Below are 18,307 nucleotides of genomic sequence, written 5' to 3'. Positions count from 1 at the left end.
ATGATTTTTATTATGAACATGAAACTATATTCAAAAATCATGGTTAAACTCAAAGTGTAAGTATGTTTTCTAAAATGGTCATCTAGACGTCGTTCTTTCGACTGAAATGACTACCTTTACAAAAACGACTTGTAACTTATTTTTACGACTATAAACCTATACTTTTTATGTTTAGATTCATAAAATAGAGTTCAATATGAAACCATAGCAATTTGATTCACTCAAAACGGATTTAAAATGAAGAAGTTATGGGTAAAACAAGATTGGATAATTTTTCTCATTTTAGCTACGTGAAAATTGGTAACAAATCTATTCCAACCATAACTTAATCAACTTGTATTGTATATTATGTAATCTTGAGATACCATAGACACGTATACAATGTTTCGACCTATCATGTCGACACATCTATATATATTTCGGAACAACCATAGACACTCTATATGTGAATGTTGGAGTTAGCTATACAGGGTTGAGGTTGATTCCAAAATATATATAGTTTGAGTTGTGATCAATACTGAGATACGTATACACTGGGTCGTGGATTGATTCAAGATAATATTTATCGATTTATTTCTGTACATCTAACTGTGGACAACTAGTTGTAGGTTACTAACGTGGACAGCTGACTTAATAAACTTAAAATATCAAAATATATTAAAAGTGTTGTAAATATATTTTGAACATACTTTGATATATATGTATATATTGTTATAGGTTCGTGAATCAACCAGTGGCCAAGTCTTACTTCCCGACGAAGTAAAAATCTGTGAAAGTGAGTTATAGTCCCACTTTTAAAATCTAATATTTTTGGGATGAGAATACATGCAGGTTTTATAAATGATTTACAAAATAGACACAAGTACGTGAAACTACATTCTATGGTTGAATTATCGAAATCGAATATGCCCCTTTTTATTAAGTCTGGTAATCTAAGAATTAGGGAACAGACACCCTAATTGACGCGAATCCTAAAGATAGATCTATTGGGCCTAACAAACCCCATCCAAAGTACTGGATGCTTTAGTACTTCGAAATTTATATCATATCCGAAGGGTGTCCCGGAATGATGGGGATATTCTTATATATGCATCTTGTTAATGTCGGTTACCAGGTGTTCACCATATGAATGATTTTTATCTCTATGTATGGGATGTGTATTGAAATATGAAATCTTGTGGTCTATTATTATGATTTGATATATATAGGTTAAACCTATAACTCACCAACATTTTTGTTGACGTTTTAAGCATGTTTATTCTCAGGTGATTATTAAGAGCTTCCGCTATCGCATACTTAAATAAGGACGAGATTTGGAGTCCATGCTTGTATGATATTGTGTAAAAAAACTGCATTCAAGAAACTGATTTCGATGTAACATATTTGTATTGTAAACCATTATGTAATGGTCGTGTGTAAACAGGATATTTTAGATTATCATTATTTGATAATCTACGTAAAGCTTTTTAAACCTTTATTTATGAAATAAAGGTTATGGTTTGTTTTAAAAATGAATGCAGTCTTTGAAAAACGTCTCATATAGAGGTCAAAACCTCGCAACGAAATCAATTAATATGGAACGTTTTTAATCAATAAGAACGGGACATTTCACACATGGGCTGCTAAGAGCTGATCATTAGAGTGTATATACCAATAGTACATACATCTAAAAGCTGTGTATTGCACGAGTACGAATACGGGTGCATACGAGTAGAATTGTTGATGAAACTGAACGAGGATGTAATTGTAAGCATTTTTGTTAAGTAGAAGTATTTTGATAAGTGTATTGAAGTCTTTCAAAAGTGTATAAATACATATTAAAACACTACATGTATATACATTTTAACTGAGTCGTTAAGTCATCGTTAGTCGTTACATGTAAGTGTTGTTTTGAAACCTTTAGGTTAACGATCTTGTTAAATGTTGTTAACCCAATGTTTATAATATCAAATGAGATTTTAAATTATTATATTATCATGATATTATCATGTATGAATATCTATTAATATGATATATATACATTAAATGTCTTTACAACGATAATCGTTACATATATGTCTCGTTTAAAAATCATTAAGTTAGTAGTCTTGTTTTTACATATGTAGTTCATTGTTAATATACTTAATGATATGTTTACTTATCATAGTATCATTTTAACTATATATATATCCATATATATGTCATCATATAGTTTTTACAAGTTTTAACGTTCGTGAATCACTGGTCAACTTGAGTGGTCAATTGTCTATATGAAACATATTTCAATTAATCAAGTCTTAACAAGCTTGATTGCTTAACATGTTGGAAACATTTAATCATGTAAATATCAATCTCAATTAATATATATATAAACATGGAAAAGTTCGGGTCACTACAATACTGTCATATTAGATCTGCATTATCTGTTTATATGTATGTTCAGTCTTTATAATTGTTACCTCAGCTGCTTATACATGGAATGATGCATATTTAGTCTATGTACATGTTAAGCTCATATTTTCTGTCACATTTATTTTATATGCATACTTGGTTCATGTAAATTTTAAAGGTTCTACTTCTACCCAGTTGTTGGTAGTCTTTCATTAGCTTTCTGTTACAATAACCAAAAATACACCCATGACATAATAAAAAACGTTACAAAAACAGTTGAAAATAAATTTCCGTGCTTCTCTATAAACCAAAAAAGACACACACACAAAAATTCGAGACTTCCGTACATTTTTATAAACACAAAACCATTACACTTAGCGTAGTAATTGTCTAATTGATGAAACAAAAAATATATTAATAATAATCATAATCATTCTATATATGCCAAAGTAATTAACCAATTTGTTCAAAATGCATCTATCTTCGTTGAAAGTTTAGAAACTTGATACCATAAGCGAAGACGATACAAAAGAGAACAACCCAAGCAACATGAGCCAAAGCAACGTACCCTAGAAAATCATACTCAAAGCCTAGATAATCTTTAATAAACTGTTTCACTGTCACCGAATCTTGACCCGGTATCACCACCAGTTGTTCGTTTTGACCAAGCTGAGATGTGATCAGCCCGTATAGGGTCCACGCCACAGGTGACCCCCAGTAATACCACCTCCACCATATCGGAATTTGCTGCAACAAAGTTTCACTTGCTTTGTTAGCAACTTTTATACTAAAACGGGTTAACGCATAAAGTTTCTCTGTTTATTTAGGGCCTATCTGACCCATGAACCGTTTCGACCCGTTTGACCCATGACCCATTTCAACCTGTTATCCATTTGGACCCGTTTAGAAATTTGACCCGTTTGACCCGTGACCCATTTCAACCCAAAACCATTTTGACCGGTTACCCAAACCGACCCAACATGACCCGTTTGCCATATATAGTTAGGCTAACCAGGGATAGTAGTACTTTTACTTTGATGTAGAGAGTTTGAATCTGAGACTTGTTGTGAAGATATCAGACTTGAACCTATCTTGGGATGATAACATAATGTATATTGCATACAAAAATCGTTATATAGTGATGTAGAGAGTTGTTGTACCGTTTTGGTGATCATGAAACCAGAAAACAAGTTCCAGAAGTTGAGAAAAAACGCCATAGTGATGGCTGCTATAGAGTGATTTGGAGTGAGCGCTATAAGCATCATTCCGTATAATGAGAAGTAGACGAACGACATGAAAATGTAAAAGTAGAACCACAAGAACTTGTCAGCCGACCAATGGAACCCGATCATTGAGTAGATCAGTAGACTGTAAATGAACGTCTGAATGGCTATATACGCCACCTCGATAGCAACCTGCGCAATTGCATAGGGGATCGCTGAATACATTCCAGCCGCTTTCTCACGATAGAAAACCGTTCGTTCTACAGACACTACAGTCTGCACAGCTGACGTGCTTGCTCCACCAAGAAACAAGACAGCAGCATACATAGCTCCCATCAAATTCATCACATCTTGTTGTTGGTCTCTGTTGGAACAACACAAAATGTTTAAGAATCAGATGTTAATATTGAAAACGGCGAGTTAGAATCTTACGTTTTTTGGCCTTTGTTCCAGAAAATTACTCCAAAAAGAGCGCCAACGATTATAGTCATTAAGAACCGAATAGAGTTATACTGTGGATGCCTCCAATAAGACCAATGCAGTTTCCACAAACAAGCTAAGCATTGTGTCCAAAAGGTTTGAGAGTACTTTGTTGGAAAGGAAAGATCATGGGACCCGGATGAGGGTGTGCTGAGCTCGTTAATTAGGCTCCTGTTTCTCCTATTAGCGACAAGTGATGATCAGGATGAGTAACATGAACATGAATAAAAAGAGCAGAATATTAGAATATTAGGTGTTTGGAGATTCTTACTTGTATAAATCAGAGTTAGCATATATATCTGCAAAATCAACTCCAAGTTGAGTTTCGACTGCTGAAGAACTAACGTCGAGCATCCATGTAGCCGGATTTTGACCTTCTTTTATTTCACTAACCCCTTGAATAGACTGATAAAATGGTTCATGTTAGTTTCTATGTGTTGTTTGTATAAGAGCATAATGTAAAAAATTACTCACCTCAAAATATTCGATTAGTAGGTGAGAATGGTGTCCAAGGGGTCCTGTGTAAGTGACCCTACCACCTCGTTTCATCAACAGTAGCTGTAAGAAAGAAAGGAGTTAGTTTTGAATAGAACTGATTTGAAATAAAGGAGTTAGTTTAAGATTACTTGCCTCATCAAAAGCTTCAAAAATATCGATACTGGGTTGGTGAATGGTGCAGACAACGGTTCGACCAGTATCCACTGTGTTTCTAACTGTACGCATGACAATAGCAGCAGCTCTTGCATCTAGTTCTGATGTGGGCTCATCCATGAATATGATTGACGGATTGGCAACCAACTCTACGGCTATGGTTAGTCTTTTTCGCTGTTCGGTTGAGAGACCGTCTACACCTGGAAGACCGACTATTGCATTTCTTAACGGGTTAAGCTCAACCAAATCCATGACTTCCTCCACAAACATCTGAACCAAAAAAATTGTATTTCATGTTAGACATTGTACGAGTTGACTTAGGATGCGTTTAATAAAAAATTGTATTTCATGTTAGACATTGTACGAGTTCACTTAATGCCGAACGAGCATTCAGGCATGAACCATTAAGAGGTAATCAAACGTACCCTTATTCATAAGTGATTTGGCCGATTAGAGAAATATTACCTCACGAGTTTGTTTAGTTATGTCTGAAGAAAGACGTAACCAGGCAGAGTACACGAGTGACTCATAAATAGTAACATGAGGAGAATGGATGTCGTTTTGTTCACAGTATCCGCTCACACGAGCAAAAGTTTCTTGCTTTTTAAGGTAACCTGAGATACTGATACTTCCTTCAATGTACCCACCAGTCTTTCTACCAGCCAACACATCCATCAACGTGGTCTTTCCGGCCCCACTTACACCAACCAATGCTGTCAGTACACCTGGCCTAAACGCACCACTAACGTCTTGTAGAAGTTGCAGGCGAGCCTCTTCGATTCCTTGTGCTTTCATTTCCTGATAAATGATAATAAGATTTCGTCTTTGTTCACCGATCGAGAAAAAAACAATCTTTAATGTTGACATATGTAATACTTACAGCTGGCATGTCTACATAGTAATTGACATGATCAAATGCAAGTGATAATGGCTGAAATGGAAGCACCATTCCTTTCTTATTGTTGTTTCTTGTTTCCATTTCTGTGCCCAATGCCGACTTTTGATTCTGTTCATCGTCTGTCGGAACAACGCTTTTTGAATCTCCAAGAGCTACATTTTGGATCAAAACGACATATTTATTAATATAAGATCTTAGACATTGTCTAAATTATAAAGATAAATAACAGGACGCATAATCTTACGATTTAAGTATGTCAAAGCCAACACAAAGAAGAGGTTAAACAGAAGTGAAAACCCAAAGAGTGCGGCAACACAAACCCAAAACATATACTCGGTTGTGAACATCCCCCTGGACTTTAGTAGCGCCTTCCCTACAGTTGTTTCATTGATTCGTATATCCGTGTTGGGCTGTCACCCAAGAAAACAAATATTTATAGTTTGGGACATAAAGCACAAAAATGAGGATTTCGTTATAGAAGGTTATTAATCGAGCTTACAGCGCTCCATCTATCGTCTAAAAATTCATTGATGACAATGGCATTTTGTCCATACATCTTTGGGGAGATATAATATCCCCATATCATCCATGACTGAATGTCATCTGCAAGAAACATAATGTGTCTTCAGTATATTATAATCTTATAGGCCTGTTCAATAAATAAAAATAAAAAGTAGGCCTTTTGTATACGAAAAGAGATAGAGAGAGAGAGAGAGAGAGAGAGAGTGTGTGTGTGTGTGTGTGTGTATGTGTGTGAATACAAACCTTTTGCAACAATGAAACCACCGAGCACGAAGACTAGTAGTAGCGAAAAGGTACCAAGAGCGCCTGCTACGACCTGCGTTCTTCCAAGTGCAGAAATGAAGCGAAAAAGAGACAACGCCATTTGATGCAAGCCGATATAAGTCAAAAGCTGCTTGAAAAACCTGATCAAGAACATACACAAACATGTTAGTTTCATTAAAGTTTCTACTTAATATTAAGATAGTACAGACACTTACCTGCTAGCTGAAGGTGCAAATCCGATAGTGTAATAAGTTAGAACAATCCATATGACGGATTCCATTATCGATATAGGAATTTTCATAATCCACATAGGGATAGCAAATGCCCAAGCAGGGTAAAAAAGAGAATCCCTTTGTTTGTAAAACACAGGCAGCCTTAAAACTGTGAGCCCGAGCTCTGCAGCCCCATTAAACATGACAATTAAGAGACCAAAAAACAATGCACCAAAGTACTTCCCACCATCTTCAATTCGACCAACTTTCATTTCGGTTCTAAAGAAAACTGTGAGAGCGATAACCGACATTATAAAGAGCTGAGTGGTTTTGAATATGTACAAAAAGGCATTTCGTTTCATCAATAACCACTCTCGGTCTAAGTTTGCCTTAAGAAGCTCCATGTTTGATAAACCATACTTTTCGGTCACTAATGATGCAGGGTGCACATTGGTTTTGTTGTAAGGAACTGAAAGATCTTGATTAAGACGTTCGCCAATGTGGAATGCGTTGAAGATTTGAACAAATTCTGGAACTGAAACGTATCGGTAAGGTTCATTTTTGTTAAACCAATACTGTTCTTGATCTTTTTTTGATGTAACTTCTTGTAAAAAGTCAGCAACTCCTTTTCTTTCGGGGCATTTGAACCCTGCAGTCATGAAGAAACTGAGAACGTCTTCACGTGGGCCTTGGTAGACGATTTGACCCTCTGAGAGAAGTATGATGTCATCGAATAATTCAAATGTTTCGGGCGCGGGCTGAAGCAGTGAAATGATCATGGTTACATCCATAATATGAACCATTTGTTTCATGTATTTGACTATCTGAAAAGTAGTGGAACTATCCAACCCAGTTGATATTTCATCCATGAAGAACACTTTTGCTGGCCCAACCAACATTTCTCCTAAAGTTACAAAAAAACAAGTAATCAAAATTGGCAAAATGGGTGGGTCGTATATTTTGAGTAACGTGTCAAAACATATTTGGTTGCAATGGCTTGTTTCTAATGCTTGTCTAAATTGGATGATTTAAGCAGGTTGGCCCTCGGATTTTTATGTTATATATATAACTAATGCAATAAAAAGTTTATAAGCTTTTTTTCAGTTCGGGTTATTAGGGAGAGCGATTATTCCGACCACATAATCTAATGTATGCGAGCCGTCCAGATTATTTCATGGCCGTTTTCAACCCTTTGTTTGCCACCACAAGATTTGAACCTGAGCCTCTTGCGAGGATATCAAGGCCCATACGTCTGGGCTATTTTGTGATGGTTCAACTAATGCAATAAACATGATTATAAAACACAAATGTCAAACAATACCAGTAGTAACACGCTTTTTCTGTCCACCGGAGATTCCTCTTCTCATATCGTTGCCCACCATGATATCAGCACAAATATCCAATCCAAGAATCTGTTCATATTCAATTCAAGTTAACTTAATGGACAAATAAAGATTCAAATAAGAACCAAGGCTTTGAGCTAAACCTTTAAAACATAGTCTGTAACCAAACTGGATTCTTGACCAGCAACTGATGTGGCTTTCATGAAAGCATCAATTTCTGGGTCTGGTTTGATCCCTTGCACCTTTTCACGACGTGAAAGTTCTGCCAGGAGATCGTATCTGGTCCCTACACCTAAGCAACGACCCGCAAAATCAAAAGTCTCTCTAACGGTCATCTCACCATGGTGAACATCATGTTGGCTGATGTAAGCACAAGTTCTTTGAGGAATGAACTCAGATATTTTATGACCACAGTATGTAACGTCTCCTGTGGCTCTTAGATCGGGTTCCATTACTCCACCAAGGGCCCTCAGAAATGTAGTCTTCCCTGAACCAGGGGGTCCTAAAAGTAGTGTCATCCTGAAAGGTCGGTTGGGGTTAAATTTTACGTTTAACGAATAGAAGCAACAAGGGTAAACGGTAAACAGGTAAACGGGTAAATGGGTAAACATGTTTATTTATATCCCAATCTACACAAGTGATTAGAACCCGATATCAAAACAAGAGGTACTAGGTTCAAAAGCATAAAATATTTGGGTGGACACAGAAAGGGGTCGGAAACAGTAGCCTGAACAGGGAAAACCTTATCCGTCTACCGTTTACCAAATTTCCCCGACGTTCATTTTGGCACTTCTATTGTTTTTAATGAGTTAAAATGGCGCAAATCGCACTCATGTTTTGCAAGATTTTGACAACCTTTTTCTTGGATGGAACAAGCCTCAGCAATTGAAGAAATCCCTATTTTCATTGATAGATAAATAAAGGTTAGAAAGTTGCATCAACAATATGATATTATATAAATTTTCATAATTATCTTAAATTATAAATCAGCAAACCTCTAAAGTGTTTAAGGTAGAATTTAGTAAAGTAGGAAGTGCCCTGGAGGCAACATGAACATCTCCTTCAACCGAAAAGTTCTTGTAGCGTACTTCGATCTTTGGAATATCACCCTGTTTAACCTCAATAATATTATGCTCAAAATATTACTGTAATAAGAAAGTTTGTATGATGATTAGTAACTCACCTATCGGTTCTTGCTCGAACTCTAACAAGAAACTTCTCATTATCTTCTTCTACAACTTTGAGTATGCTCTCCATAAGCTGCTTTTTATCCTGAGGTCCAAGATTTGTGATATCGATTTGTTCATGAACCGTTTTTCCATCATCAAGAACCTGTTTCAAGATTCCTTTTCTTAACCTATCATAAGTTGGAAGCTTTTCTATTGCAGCCCATTTGAGTTCTTCTTCATCATCCTCTTCTCTACCACTTCTAGCGAAAATGTCGCCTGCAGGTACACTGGAATAAGCTTCTCGGATACTAGCTGATGCCCAACTCTTTCTACTAGATGACGAAATAATCGTTCGCCTGCTCATCGACCTCACAAGATCATCTCCGGCGACTGATGCCGCCATGGTATGAAATATTTCAAATGCTAAAAACTATTGATTGTGGTTTTCTTAAATTAAAAACTACCGAATCACCCGAAAACTTGTGACTGTAACTGCAGAGAAACACAATTAAAAAGAAAAGTTAACTAAATAACTATAGTCATTTTAAAGATGTCAAAATTGGCTTGATCATGAACTTCTTTAATAAAGAACTGATCTTTTCATTATTTTACCCATACCCATTTTCAAAAACATAAAATAGACAAGTTTTACTACAAGAAGAAGCTTTCAACTTCTTTAATCTTTCAGTTTATATTTTGAAGTATGAATATGAATATGATATGATATCATTTTGTTAACTTTAAAGAACTGAATAGAATAATAAACATATTATAGAAATATAGAATAAATTATAAATCATGGCACATTTTTATGCAAAGAAACTGAATTATGATGATATAAGCAGAACCCAGATCATAAAATGAACCAAAACATATAAAAATATAAGTTTTTTGAATAATACATTACTTTGTTGAATATCTACCCAGGTGATGTTGGAGAGAGTTTATTATAAATATTTGTGTTGCTCCTTGAAGTAAAGATTTGAATTGCTACTACTTTATTGATCAATGAAAAGGCTATATATATATAGTTTAAAATTTTTTACCTTTTGTTATTATTAAAACATTATTATAATATTAATAACATTTTTTGGTAAGGAAAGGGAGTTGTGGTTGACAATTTTTATTTTTTAACACGGGTGTCAGCATTGTAGAGTGTAAATTATTTTTTAACACGGGTGTCTTCATAATGCGAACATGTGGAACTTGCGGCCATAGCTCAACGGTTCAACTCCATGTATTTTGTATCATGGGATAGGGAGAGGTCATGGGTTCGATCCTTAGGGATGACATGATTTTCTTTAAATCAATTGAACACCAATAATGGTGGTATATATTGACCCTATAGGGAGGTTTTACCGGATTCGTTCACGGACCTCTACCTGGTACACTGCCCGAATGGATGTGTTTCCGGGTACCGTCGATCGGGTTCGGGTTTCCGCCCGAACGTGTGTGTTACGTGCAAATGATGAGGGTCATTGAAAGAAATGATCTACTAATACCAAAAAATCGCAGTTAAAAAAAAAAAAAATGTCAACATGTGCTTATCTTGCAATTTGCATTGTATTCGTTTTTCACCATTATAAAATTGTGACGCAATTTGTTGGTACATCATATATGCTTCATAAATAACTATATATGCTTGACCATTACTTTGTGCCTGAATTGTACATTATTTAATGACCTTGTTACTTGTCTTTTGCTAATAATATTTTAGTTCCCAACAACCGTGTCCAATCGAAGTTTCTTAACAACTTTCTTGACATAAGACCCGAGTTTGTTTAATTTACGTCAAGAGTTGATTTTAGAACATATAAACCAATCATATTTAGTCTTTGTAAAAGATACATAGTTTTTTTTTTTTTTTTTTTTTTTGGTGAAAATAACGAAATCGGTTACCATAATCAGGGGCGGAGCTACTAGGGTGGCAGAAGGATGCTTTGCCACCCTCAACTGTAGTTGAGCATCCGGTAGTTTTTTGTGTTTTAATGGTATGTTTATCAGTGAAAAAGATGAGATATGAAGTTGGGGTGAGTATATTGCAGGTTAATTTGGGGAAGAAGATACTCCGTTACTTTTGTCATATTTTAGTTTAAGTCCCACAACTTTTATTTCATGTTTTATTATAACCCCTGTAGTTTGACAGCTTTTTATTTTAATTGATAACTTTAACTTTAAAGTTTAGACTTACACAATTTCCTGCAAAAGGTCAAAACTTGAAAGCGCTCCGCATCATATGTTTGTTTTGTATTATGTCTATATCAAATACTAATTTAACATATACTGTAAATAAAAGTTATAATTTCTTTAGAAAAAGAAATTGAAGACACTTTGCTACGTTAAGTTTATATCAAATACTCACTGCCTTTCAAAAAAAAAAAAAAAAAAAAGTTTATATCAAATACTAATTTAACATATAATGGTAGTAAACATTTATAAATTTAAACTTTTTTGAGAAAAACAAAAGACACTTGAGTTGCATTAAAGCCAACGTAAAAAAAGTTAGATGGGAACTTCAATTAAAAAAATAAAACCTTTCAATAATGTATCATAACGTTATTGTGTTTATAATGGTATATATAACGTTATTGTGTTTATAATGGTATATATCGATCGTAGTATATTTTTCACTCACATTATATGAGATCGTTAGATAATTCGACGAATAACGAACTTATGCCACCCTTAACATAAAATCCTGGCTCCGCCCTAATACCATTTATGGAGGTACACTCCAATAATTTTTTTTTTAATATATTAAGCGTGGTTCTTATGAAATAACTGTGATTAAGATTTATTCCTGGAAAAATTTCGTGCCTGAGTAAAGATGTCCTTTCTAAAATAAAATACAAAATTAGTAGCTCATTTCATAATGCAATAGTATCTAGTCCAAATGAAATGTACAGAATAGGCAAGTTATTGAAGCTCTAAAGGATTGTGATGTTGTTGTTGCTGTATCAGATGAAACAGTTATGGAGCATGTCGGACAAATTAATTATTAATATTATAAAATAAAATATATTTGCTTTAAAGAGAATGCTAATAGTTATGGCTACGTTTTTAGGGATGTGATTATTGTTTTTAGATTGTAAGGACCATTTTTCTTTTTTCTTTACTACTACGGAGTACTACATTTGATTCAACATAAACATTTCAGAACTTGACCCATAAGTTTTGCAACCAAATAGTCACCTTGACAACCTTTCAAACATATACATCATTATAACGACAACTTTAATTCAACACAACATATGACACCAACAATTACAACCTATACAATACACCAACGCGTGACAATTCAAGAGCACGGCCAAAGGGACTTCTACTCCAATAAAATAAGGTATCTACCTTTCGAACCATTGAGCTACAATTCACGAAGTCAACTATTCTTCTAACTCCATTCGAAAGGTTTATCCAAAACCTTTTCACTTGAACCTATAAAGAGAAAACGCACCAAGTACAAAGTCACAAACATTCAATTATATAAATTTTAAGTCTACCAATAATAATGACCTTACGCATAAGGCATTGTGCCAAGAAAACCTCACCTAATGAAATTCATTAGGTCTCAAGCACTTGCTAATTTCATTCATGAATCACATAGCATTATATCCTCCCTCATAAAGGGTTAGCATATTATCAACATAATATTTGTCATTAATTTAATTCGCTCAACTTATCATTATTTACAAAATCAATACATCATCAAAATGTCATTTACCAAAAACTCCATCTTTTTATAGATCACCAACGATCATTATAGCATCGAATCATAGATCACCAAGATCATTACCTCATCTTATCATTGATCATCAAGATCATTATATCCCCATCTCTTAGATCACCAAGATCATCGTATCTTCCCCATCTCTTAGATCACACTCCCAATTCATTCATCAAAAAAAGCTTTTTCATTTGTCATAACACTTAACACATATAATGAGTACACACCTTGTTATACATATTTCATCATATAGATTCATCAATTTCACATGATCGTCACATAAATTATTTTTATTCATCACACATGCAAATCATAAGTACAATTACTCTATATCATACATAAGCATTTATAATTCACAAAATACATATACAATACAATTTATACTCACCATGGCTATTGAACTTGTTAGTTAGCTTGACTTCAACTTGAGTGTCACTCCTTATAAAACCATTTTCAAGAACCTATTCAACAAGATTGTTTTAAATCTCTCATTCATCCCAATATCTATAATCTATAAGTTTATTCATAGCCCATGGAATCAATCATTGACCCATTAAATCACTCAACAACTAGTGTTTTGATTAGTTAACCATTTCAGTCAATTTCATCACAAACTACTTTCTTTTCGTATACTAATTTTCACCCACACGCATGATAATTTAACTCTTGCTTTTCATTAGTTAGGGCTTAAATGAAGTTAATAACTTCATTTCATCATATATACAATACAATGTAAACTAATACTCCGTACTTTTTATCTAATTAATAAAACAAGGCATACCTTGAATTAGGGTTTCTAAAATCCCCCAAATAAACTTCAATTAAGCATAGATGAGGGTTTCTAAAATCCCCCAAATGGAATTGAGTTGAGATGAAGATTCTGGTTTCGTTCCTTTTGTCGCCAGCAGAACATTCGACCAACACCATTTTTTAATTTGTAAATTTTGGATAAATTTTGACTAACATCACTAGTGACACTTTTTTTAATTAGGAAATTACATATTCTTACATTTCCATTATCTCTTAACATTTCAAGTCCTAAGTTATTACAAAATAAGTCCTTTACCTAACTTACCATCCAACCATTAACCAATTAATGTATTATTTATTATAAAACTTAAATGTGCTCATGTAATTACTTCCTACTTAAGGAGTTGCAACTAATAAGGATAAGAATCTATTATTCATTAGATGGAAACTGTTGTTGATATTGTTCGGAAAAAAGCCAAAACATGGTATTCTTCGTTTAAGCATCACAAGATAAATAGATCTTTATTTAATCCTGTTATTTTTATCAATAATAACTGAAGACTTCTATTATCATTATGATATTATAATTATAATATGATGATCAGATCATTAGCATGCAGTAAGAGTATATATTTGTATGTATATTTAGAATCTTAGAACATGGCGTAAGTTACTCGGTATCCAAATTTCAAACAATTATAATTTCACAATATAATTATAACATATGAAGTTCAAATTTCAAACAATTATAATTTCGATGATTATAAAATATGAACTTTACAAGCAGAAAATATATACAAAAGAATACAGAGTAATATGTTCCACTAATTTTACTTTACAAACGAATACATTTAACTTCAATCTAACTTATCCAGTTAGACGGGAGACATCTATCACTAAAGTCGTGAATATTTTTATCGTTCACAAATTGTCGTTTCAAAGAGATGTACAGTAACCAACAAAACAAATGTAACCAAAATAATGATATTTCACCATACATAACATAACACAAAGACGTTAACAAGAAAAGAGAATAACTTGAATTATAAACTTGACAAGTATATGTATATATAACCGCCTAACAATGACCGCTACAATCATGGTCACTCTTTGTGCATATATTTTTCGAGGGATAACACACCCATGAACAACGAAATAAGAGGGTTTTTTTAGACGTCAATGTCATTAGTTTCCGATCCGTAAACCGTTGATAACCCGTGTCCGAGATGATGATCTCGGGAGGGTGGCTAACGATTTGTCATCGGTCAATGGTCGAAATCGATCGACGGTTAAAGGAAAAAAAACCTACCTGAAGTCGTAGGAAAAAACCCTAGTATTGATTGTGTATTCCGGCCGTAGAGACGATCGTGAATAAGAGAGATTCATCGATGGAAACCGTATGTGTTGTGGTGAGGGGAATGTGTTCTAGATATAGATTTTTGCCTCATATTTATAGATGTGAATTATGGTTTAGATGACTTGTGGGCCAAATCAATCGTGTAGGCCCTAATCTAGGTATACCCTACGCCATCAAGCCACCTAAGTTCGGTATGATGTTTTTGTCAAGTAATCATATCAAAATTCTCATTATGCTACGGGAAAAACAAATTCACTGGAGTGTGCGCAAACAACTGTGCGTAAACCCGCGGACAGATGCACGCAAAACCGCACGAAGATTGCGCGTAAAAACGCAGACACCTGTGCGCAAAAACATCGTGAACTACAATGCGTAAAACCACATGAAAAATTGCCCATAAAACAGCGGACAACTGTGCGAAAAGCGCTTGAAAACAAGGCAAGAGAGCGCGCGAATAGTTGCGCAAGCGCGCACGAACATCTGGGTGAAAAATATTCTGCCCTTAAACCGCATATAACGAATTAAAAGCTTAATAAGAAAAACAAACCTTCTCAAACCGAACGTAACGGTAGGAACACGAGACATTATATTTCGCGTCCCATGGATGGCACCATTTATTCATGCATATATTTTCCGAGAGAAAACACACCCATGAACAACGATATAAGAGGGGTATTTAAGGCGTCAACGTCATTAACCTCCAAACCTCCAGTCCGTAAGGGAAAAAACCCTACATGAAGTCGTAGGAAAAAATCCTAGTATTGATTGTGTATTTCAATCATAGAGACGGTCGTAGATAAAAGATTCGACGATGGAAGTCGTATGTGTTGTGGTGAGGAGAGTGTGTTCTTGATGTAAGTTTTTCCCTAATGAAATTAAGGGTTTAGATGACTTGTGGACCAAGTCAATCGTATAGGCCCTAATATGGTTAAACCCCATGTCATCCGTCACCAAAAATAACCACACTATGTTTGAAAATTTGAACGTGTAAATAGCTATGAATATGAAAATGACCAATAACTATTACCATAATACTAAATATAAAATATAAATATTAAAAATGTATCCATATTACAAAATTAACTCTCGCCATAAACCATCATCTCGTTGTAATTAATAATTAATGAAGTATGAAATGATAAAATATTTGATCTTAAAAGAATCAGTAAAAAGTAGATTTGAAGCCAACCTTTAAAAATCAGCTTGTACAACAATAACCATTTTGTTTAATGGGAGCAATTTCATCATCAACAACAATTATTTCTTTCCTACCATCAAGATTAGGGTTTGGCTCATTTTTCTTGGCCTCAAGGCTTTTCAGACTTGCAATTTCGTATATTTTGGTGATCATTTGGAGAAATGCATCCTCAACATTTAAATTTTCCTTTGCGGATGTCTCCATAAAACATAAGTTCTCAAGTTGTGCAAGATTTTGTCCATCTTCAACATCAACTTCCCTCGAATCACATAAATCCGACTTGTTACCAATAAGGACAATCACCATTTCACGATTTCCAAATTCTCTAAGTTCGTGTAGCCATTTCTTTAGATTTTTGAATGTTTCCTGTCTTGTGATGTCGTAGACCAACATTGCGCCTAGTGCTCCACGATAATACGAACTAGTTATCGCTCTGAACCTGTAGTCGGAAGCATCACACATTAATGAAAACCTGCAATTCTATATCCATATATTGTTGAGTTGAACTGAGCGACGGAGCTTGAACATGTTTGCTGGAGGACGAAATACTACGTGATGCTACAACATTTTGGAGGGGGGCATGACCATCCCTTACCCATTAAGAGATGTGACCCTGATTAAACACGCATAATAACTTGTTTCATCGATTTTTTTAAAGGCAAACACATACACACATTTTTGTCCACTAATGGACTCGAACTCATAATCTATGAGACTTCTTGATACCACTGGTCTCTGATCGATTTCTTGATTTCTCATTATATTTAATACTCCGAGAGACAAAGCGTTGATGTTTGTTTCTTGAGTAGCAAAATTTATTAAAGACTAGTCAAAAAGCTAGAACAATTATAGAACAACTACTATTAGCTATAAATTCTTTGATTCCCCTCTATTTTAACAAAAAGCATTCAAACGAATTTCTTGTCTTTGCTTTGTTGTTAAGAGTGGTCTTTAGTTGGTGAACTTTTGATTTGGTGTAGTTTCGAGCCTTCAAAGACCCGTCCACGCAAAAGTTAGTTTCGAGTCATCGTATTTTCATATTTTCATATGGAAGGATCAACCTTGGTTTATATTGCAAAGGTGAGCAAATAGGATGTTGGTTGGAAGTGCAGGGCTTAATATTAAAGAGAAAATTTGTTTAAATTTTGGTATTGAAGTTATGTTTGTTGTAGTTCTATGGTGACTTTCTTAGATTGCTTTTTCATGGGATTGAAAGGATGGATGTAATAAGCTTTGTAAATCCATGTCTTTCCTAGTTTGTATTCTCCGACCTTTCACATGTTCGTGAAAGTTTTATTTATTTAATTTGTGTTTTTTGCCAAAAAAAAAAAACAAAAAACAAAAAGCATTCATGAAATGTGCACAAAAACTAACTGAATATATATCATGTATATTGTATATCTAATCTAATTCATTATTATACAAGATCCATGTCATATTTTATCAAGGAAACATATATGAATTTTTCTACATGTAAACACACACATGGTGTTCTTAATATTCTTAAATAAACAAATGATTAATTAGAAATAAAAGAAAGAAAAGACAGTTGAATATATGTACCTCTCTTGTCCAGCAGTGTCCCATATTTGAGCCTTGACAATCTTATCGCCAACTTTAGCATTACGATAAGCGAATTCAACTCCAATCGTCGGTTTTGAATCCAAGTAAAACTCGTCTTTAGCGAACCTCGACAAGAGATTGGACTTCCCAACGGCCGAATCTCCTATCAAAACTGTTTTAAATAAGTAATCACAATCTTCATCAAAAGGATTACTAGCCATCATCATATTTCATCTGTTTATGTTTGGAGTTAATTAAAAGGGTGATGTTGAATATAAAGCAACTAAAGATGTATGTTAATGATGGTAATTAGTGCACAGTGAACAAATATTGGACTACAACATGATGAGTGTCGTTGTTACTTGGGTTTTGAGAAAGGCATGCCCGTTTTAATCAAAGGTTAGTTTATGCGGGCCCCATTCCATGATTATAGCCTACGCTATGTTAATTGTCATAACGAGGGAAGCACTTTTTTGAGAAGTGGGGGAAGTAATTTTTTTTTTCATTTTTTGAAAAAATTTTGTTCACGAACATTATAGATTAGATGAAAATATGAACATTTAAAAAAGAAACTTTGTGATGA

General features: G+C 34.3%; 2 protein-coding genes across 2 annotated transcripts; both read right to left on the bottom strand.

Moving 5' to 3' along the window:
• Positions 1 to 2,818: 2,818 nt before the first annotated feature.
• Positions 2,819 to 9,535, bottom strand: LOC139862756 (pleiotropic drug resistance protein 2-like). Its single transcript, XM_071851381.1, is given in 18 exon segments — positions 2,819 to 3,117; positions 3,531 to 3,957; positions 4,026 to 4,253; positions 4,345 to 4,478; positions 4,548 to 4,631; positions 4,704 to 4,994; positions 5,190 to 5,522; positions 5,605 to 5,774; positions 5,867 to 6,032; positions 6,122 to 6,225; positions 6,388 to 6,548; positions 6,624 to 7,524; positions 7,942 to 8,032; positions 8,107 to 8,499; positions 8,789 to 8,860; positions 8,959 to 9,072; positions 9,143 to 9,408; positions 9,442 to 9,535. Coding segments are annotated over 18 exon segments (4,299 nt in total). The 3' UTR covers positions 2,819 to 2,847.
• Positions 9,536 to 16,161: 6,626 nt separating this feature from the next.
• LOC139862974 (ras-related protein RABA6a-like) lies at positions 16,162 to 17,946 on the bottom strand. The gene is made up of 2 exons (XM_071851610.1): positions 17,725 to 17,946; positions 16,162 to 16,600 (listed from the first exon to the last, which is right to left on the bottom strand). The coding sequence occupies exons 1-2, from the start codon at positions 17,943 to 17,945 to the stop codon at positions 16,162 to 16,164; spliced, it is 660 nt and encodes a 219-aa protein (XP_071707711.1). The 5' UTR covers position 17,946.
• Positions 17,947 to 18,307: the final 361 nt, after the last annotated feature.

The sequence above is a fragment of the Rutidosis leptorrhynchoides genome, chromosome 8 (genome assembly GCF_046630445.1).
Source record: "Rutidosis leptorrhynchoides isolate AG116_Rl617_1_P2 chromosome 8, CSIRO_AGI_Rlap_v1, whole genome shotgun sequence".
Classification (NCBI taxonomy): domain Eukaryota; kingdom Viridiplantae; phylum Streptophyta; class Magnoliopsida; order Asterales; family Asteraceae; genus Rutidosis; species Rutidosis leptorrhynchoides.
The sequence above is the reverse complement of the archived record's forward strand: the minus strand, read 5'-3'. Positions and strand labels throughout refer to the sequence as shown.

Excerpts from the sequence above, each read along its gene's own strand:
- LOC139862974 (XM_071851610.1), bottom strand. The coding sequence starts at position 17,945 with ATGGCTAGTAATCCTTTTGATGAAGATTGTGATTACTTATTTAAAACA. Across the intron at positions 16,601-17,724 it reads GACACTGCTGGACAAGAGAG|GTTCAGAGCGATAACTAGTT; the intron begins GTACATATATTC and ends TTCCGACTACAG.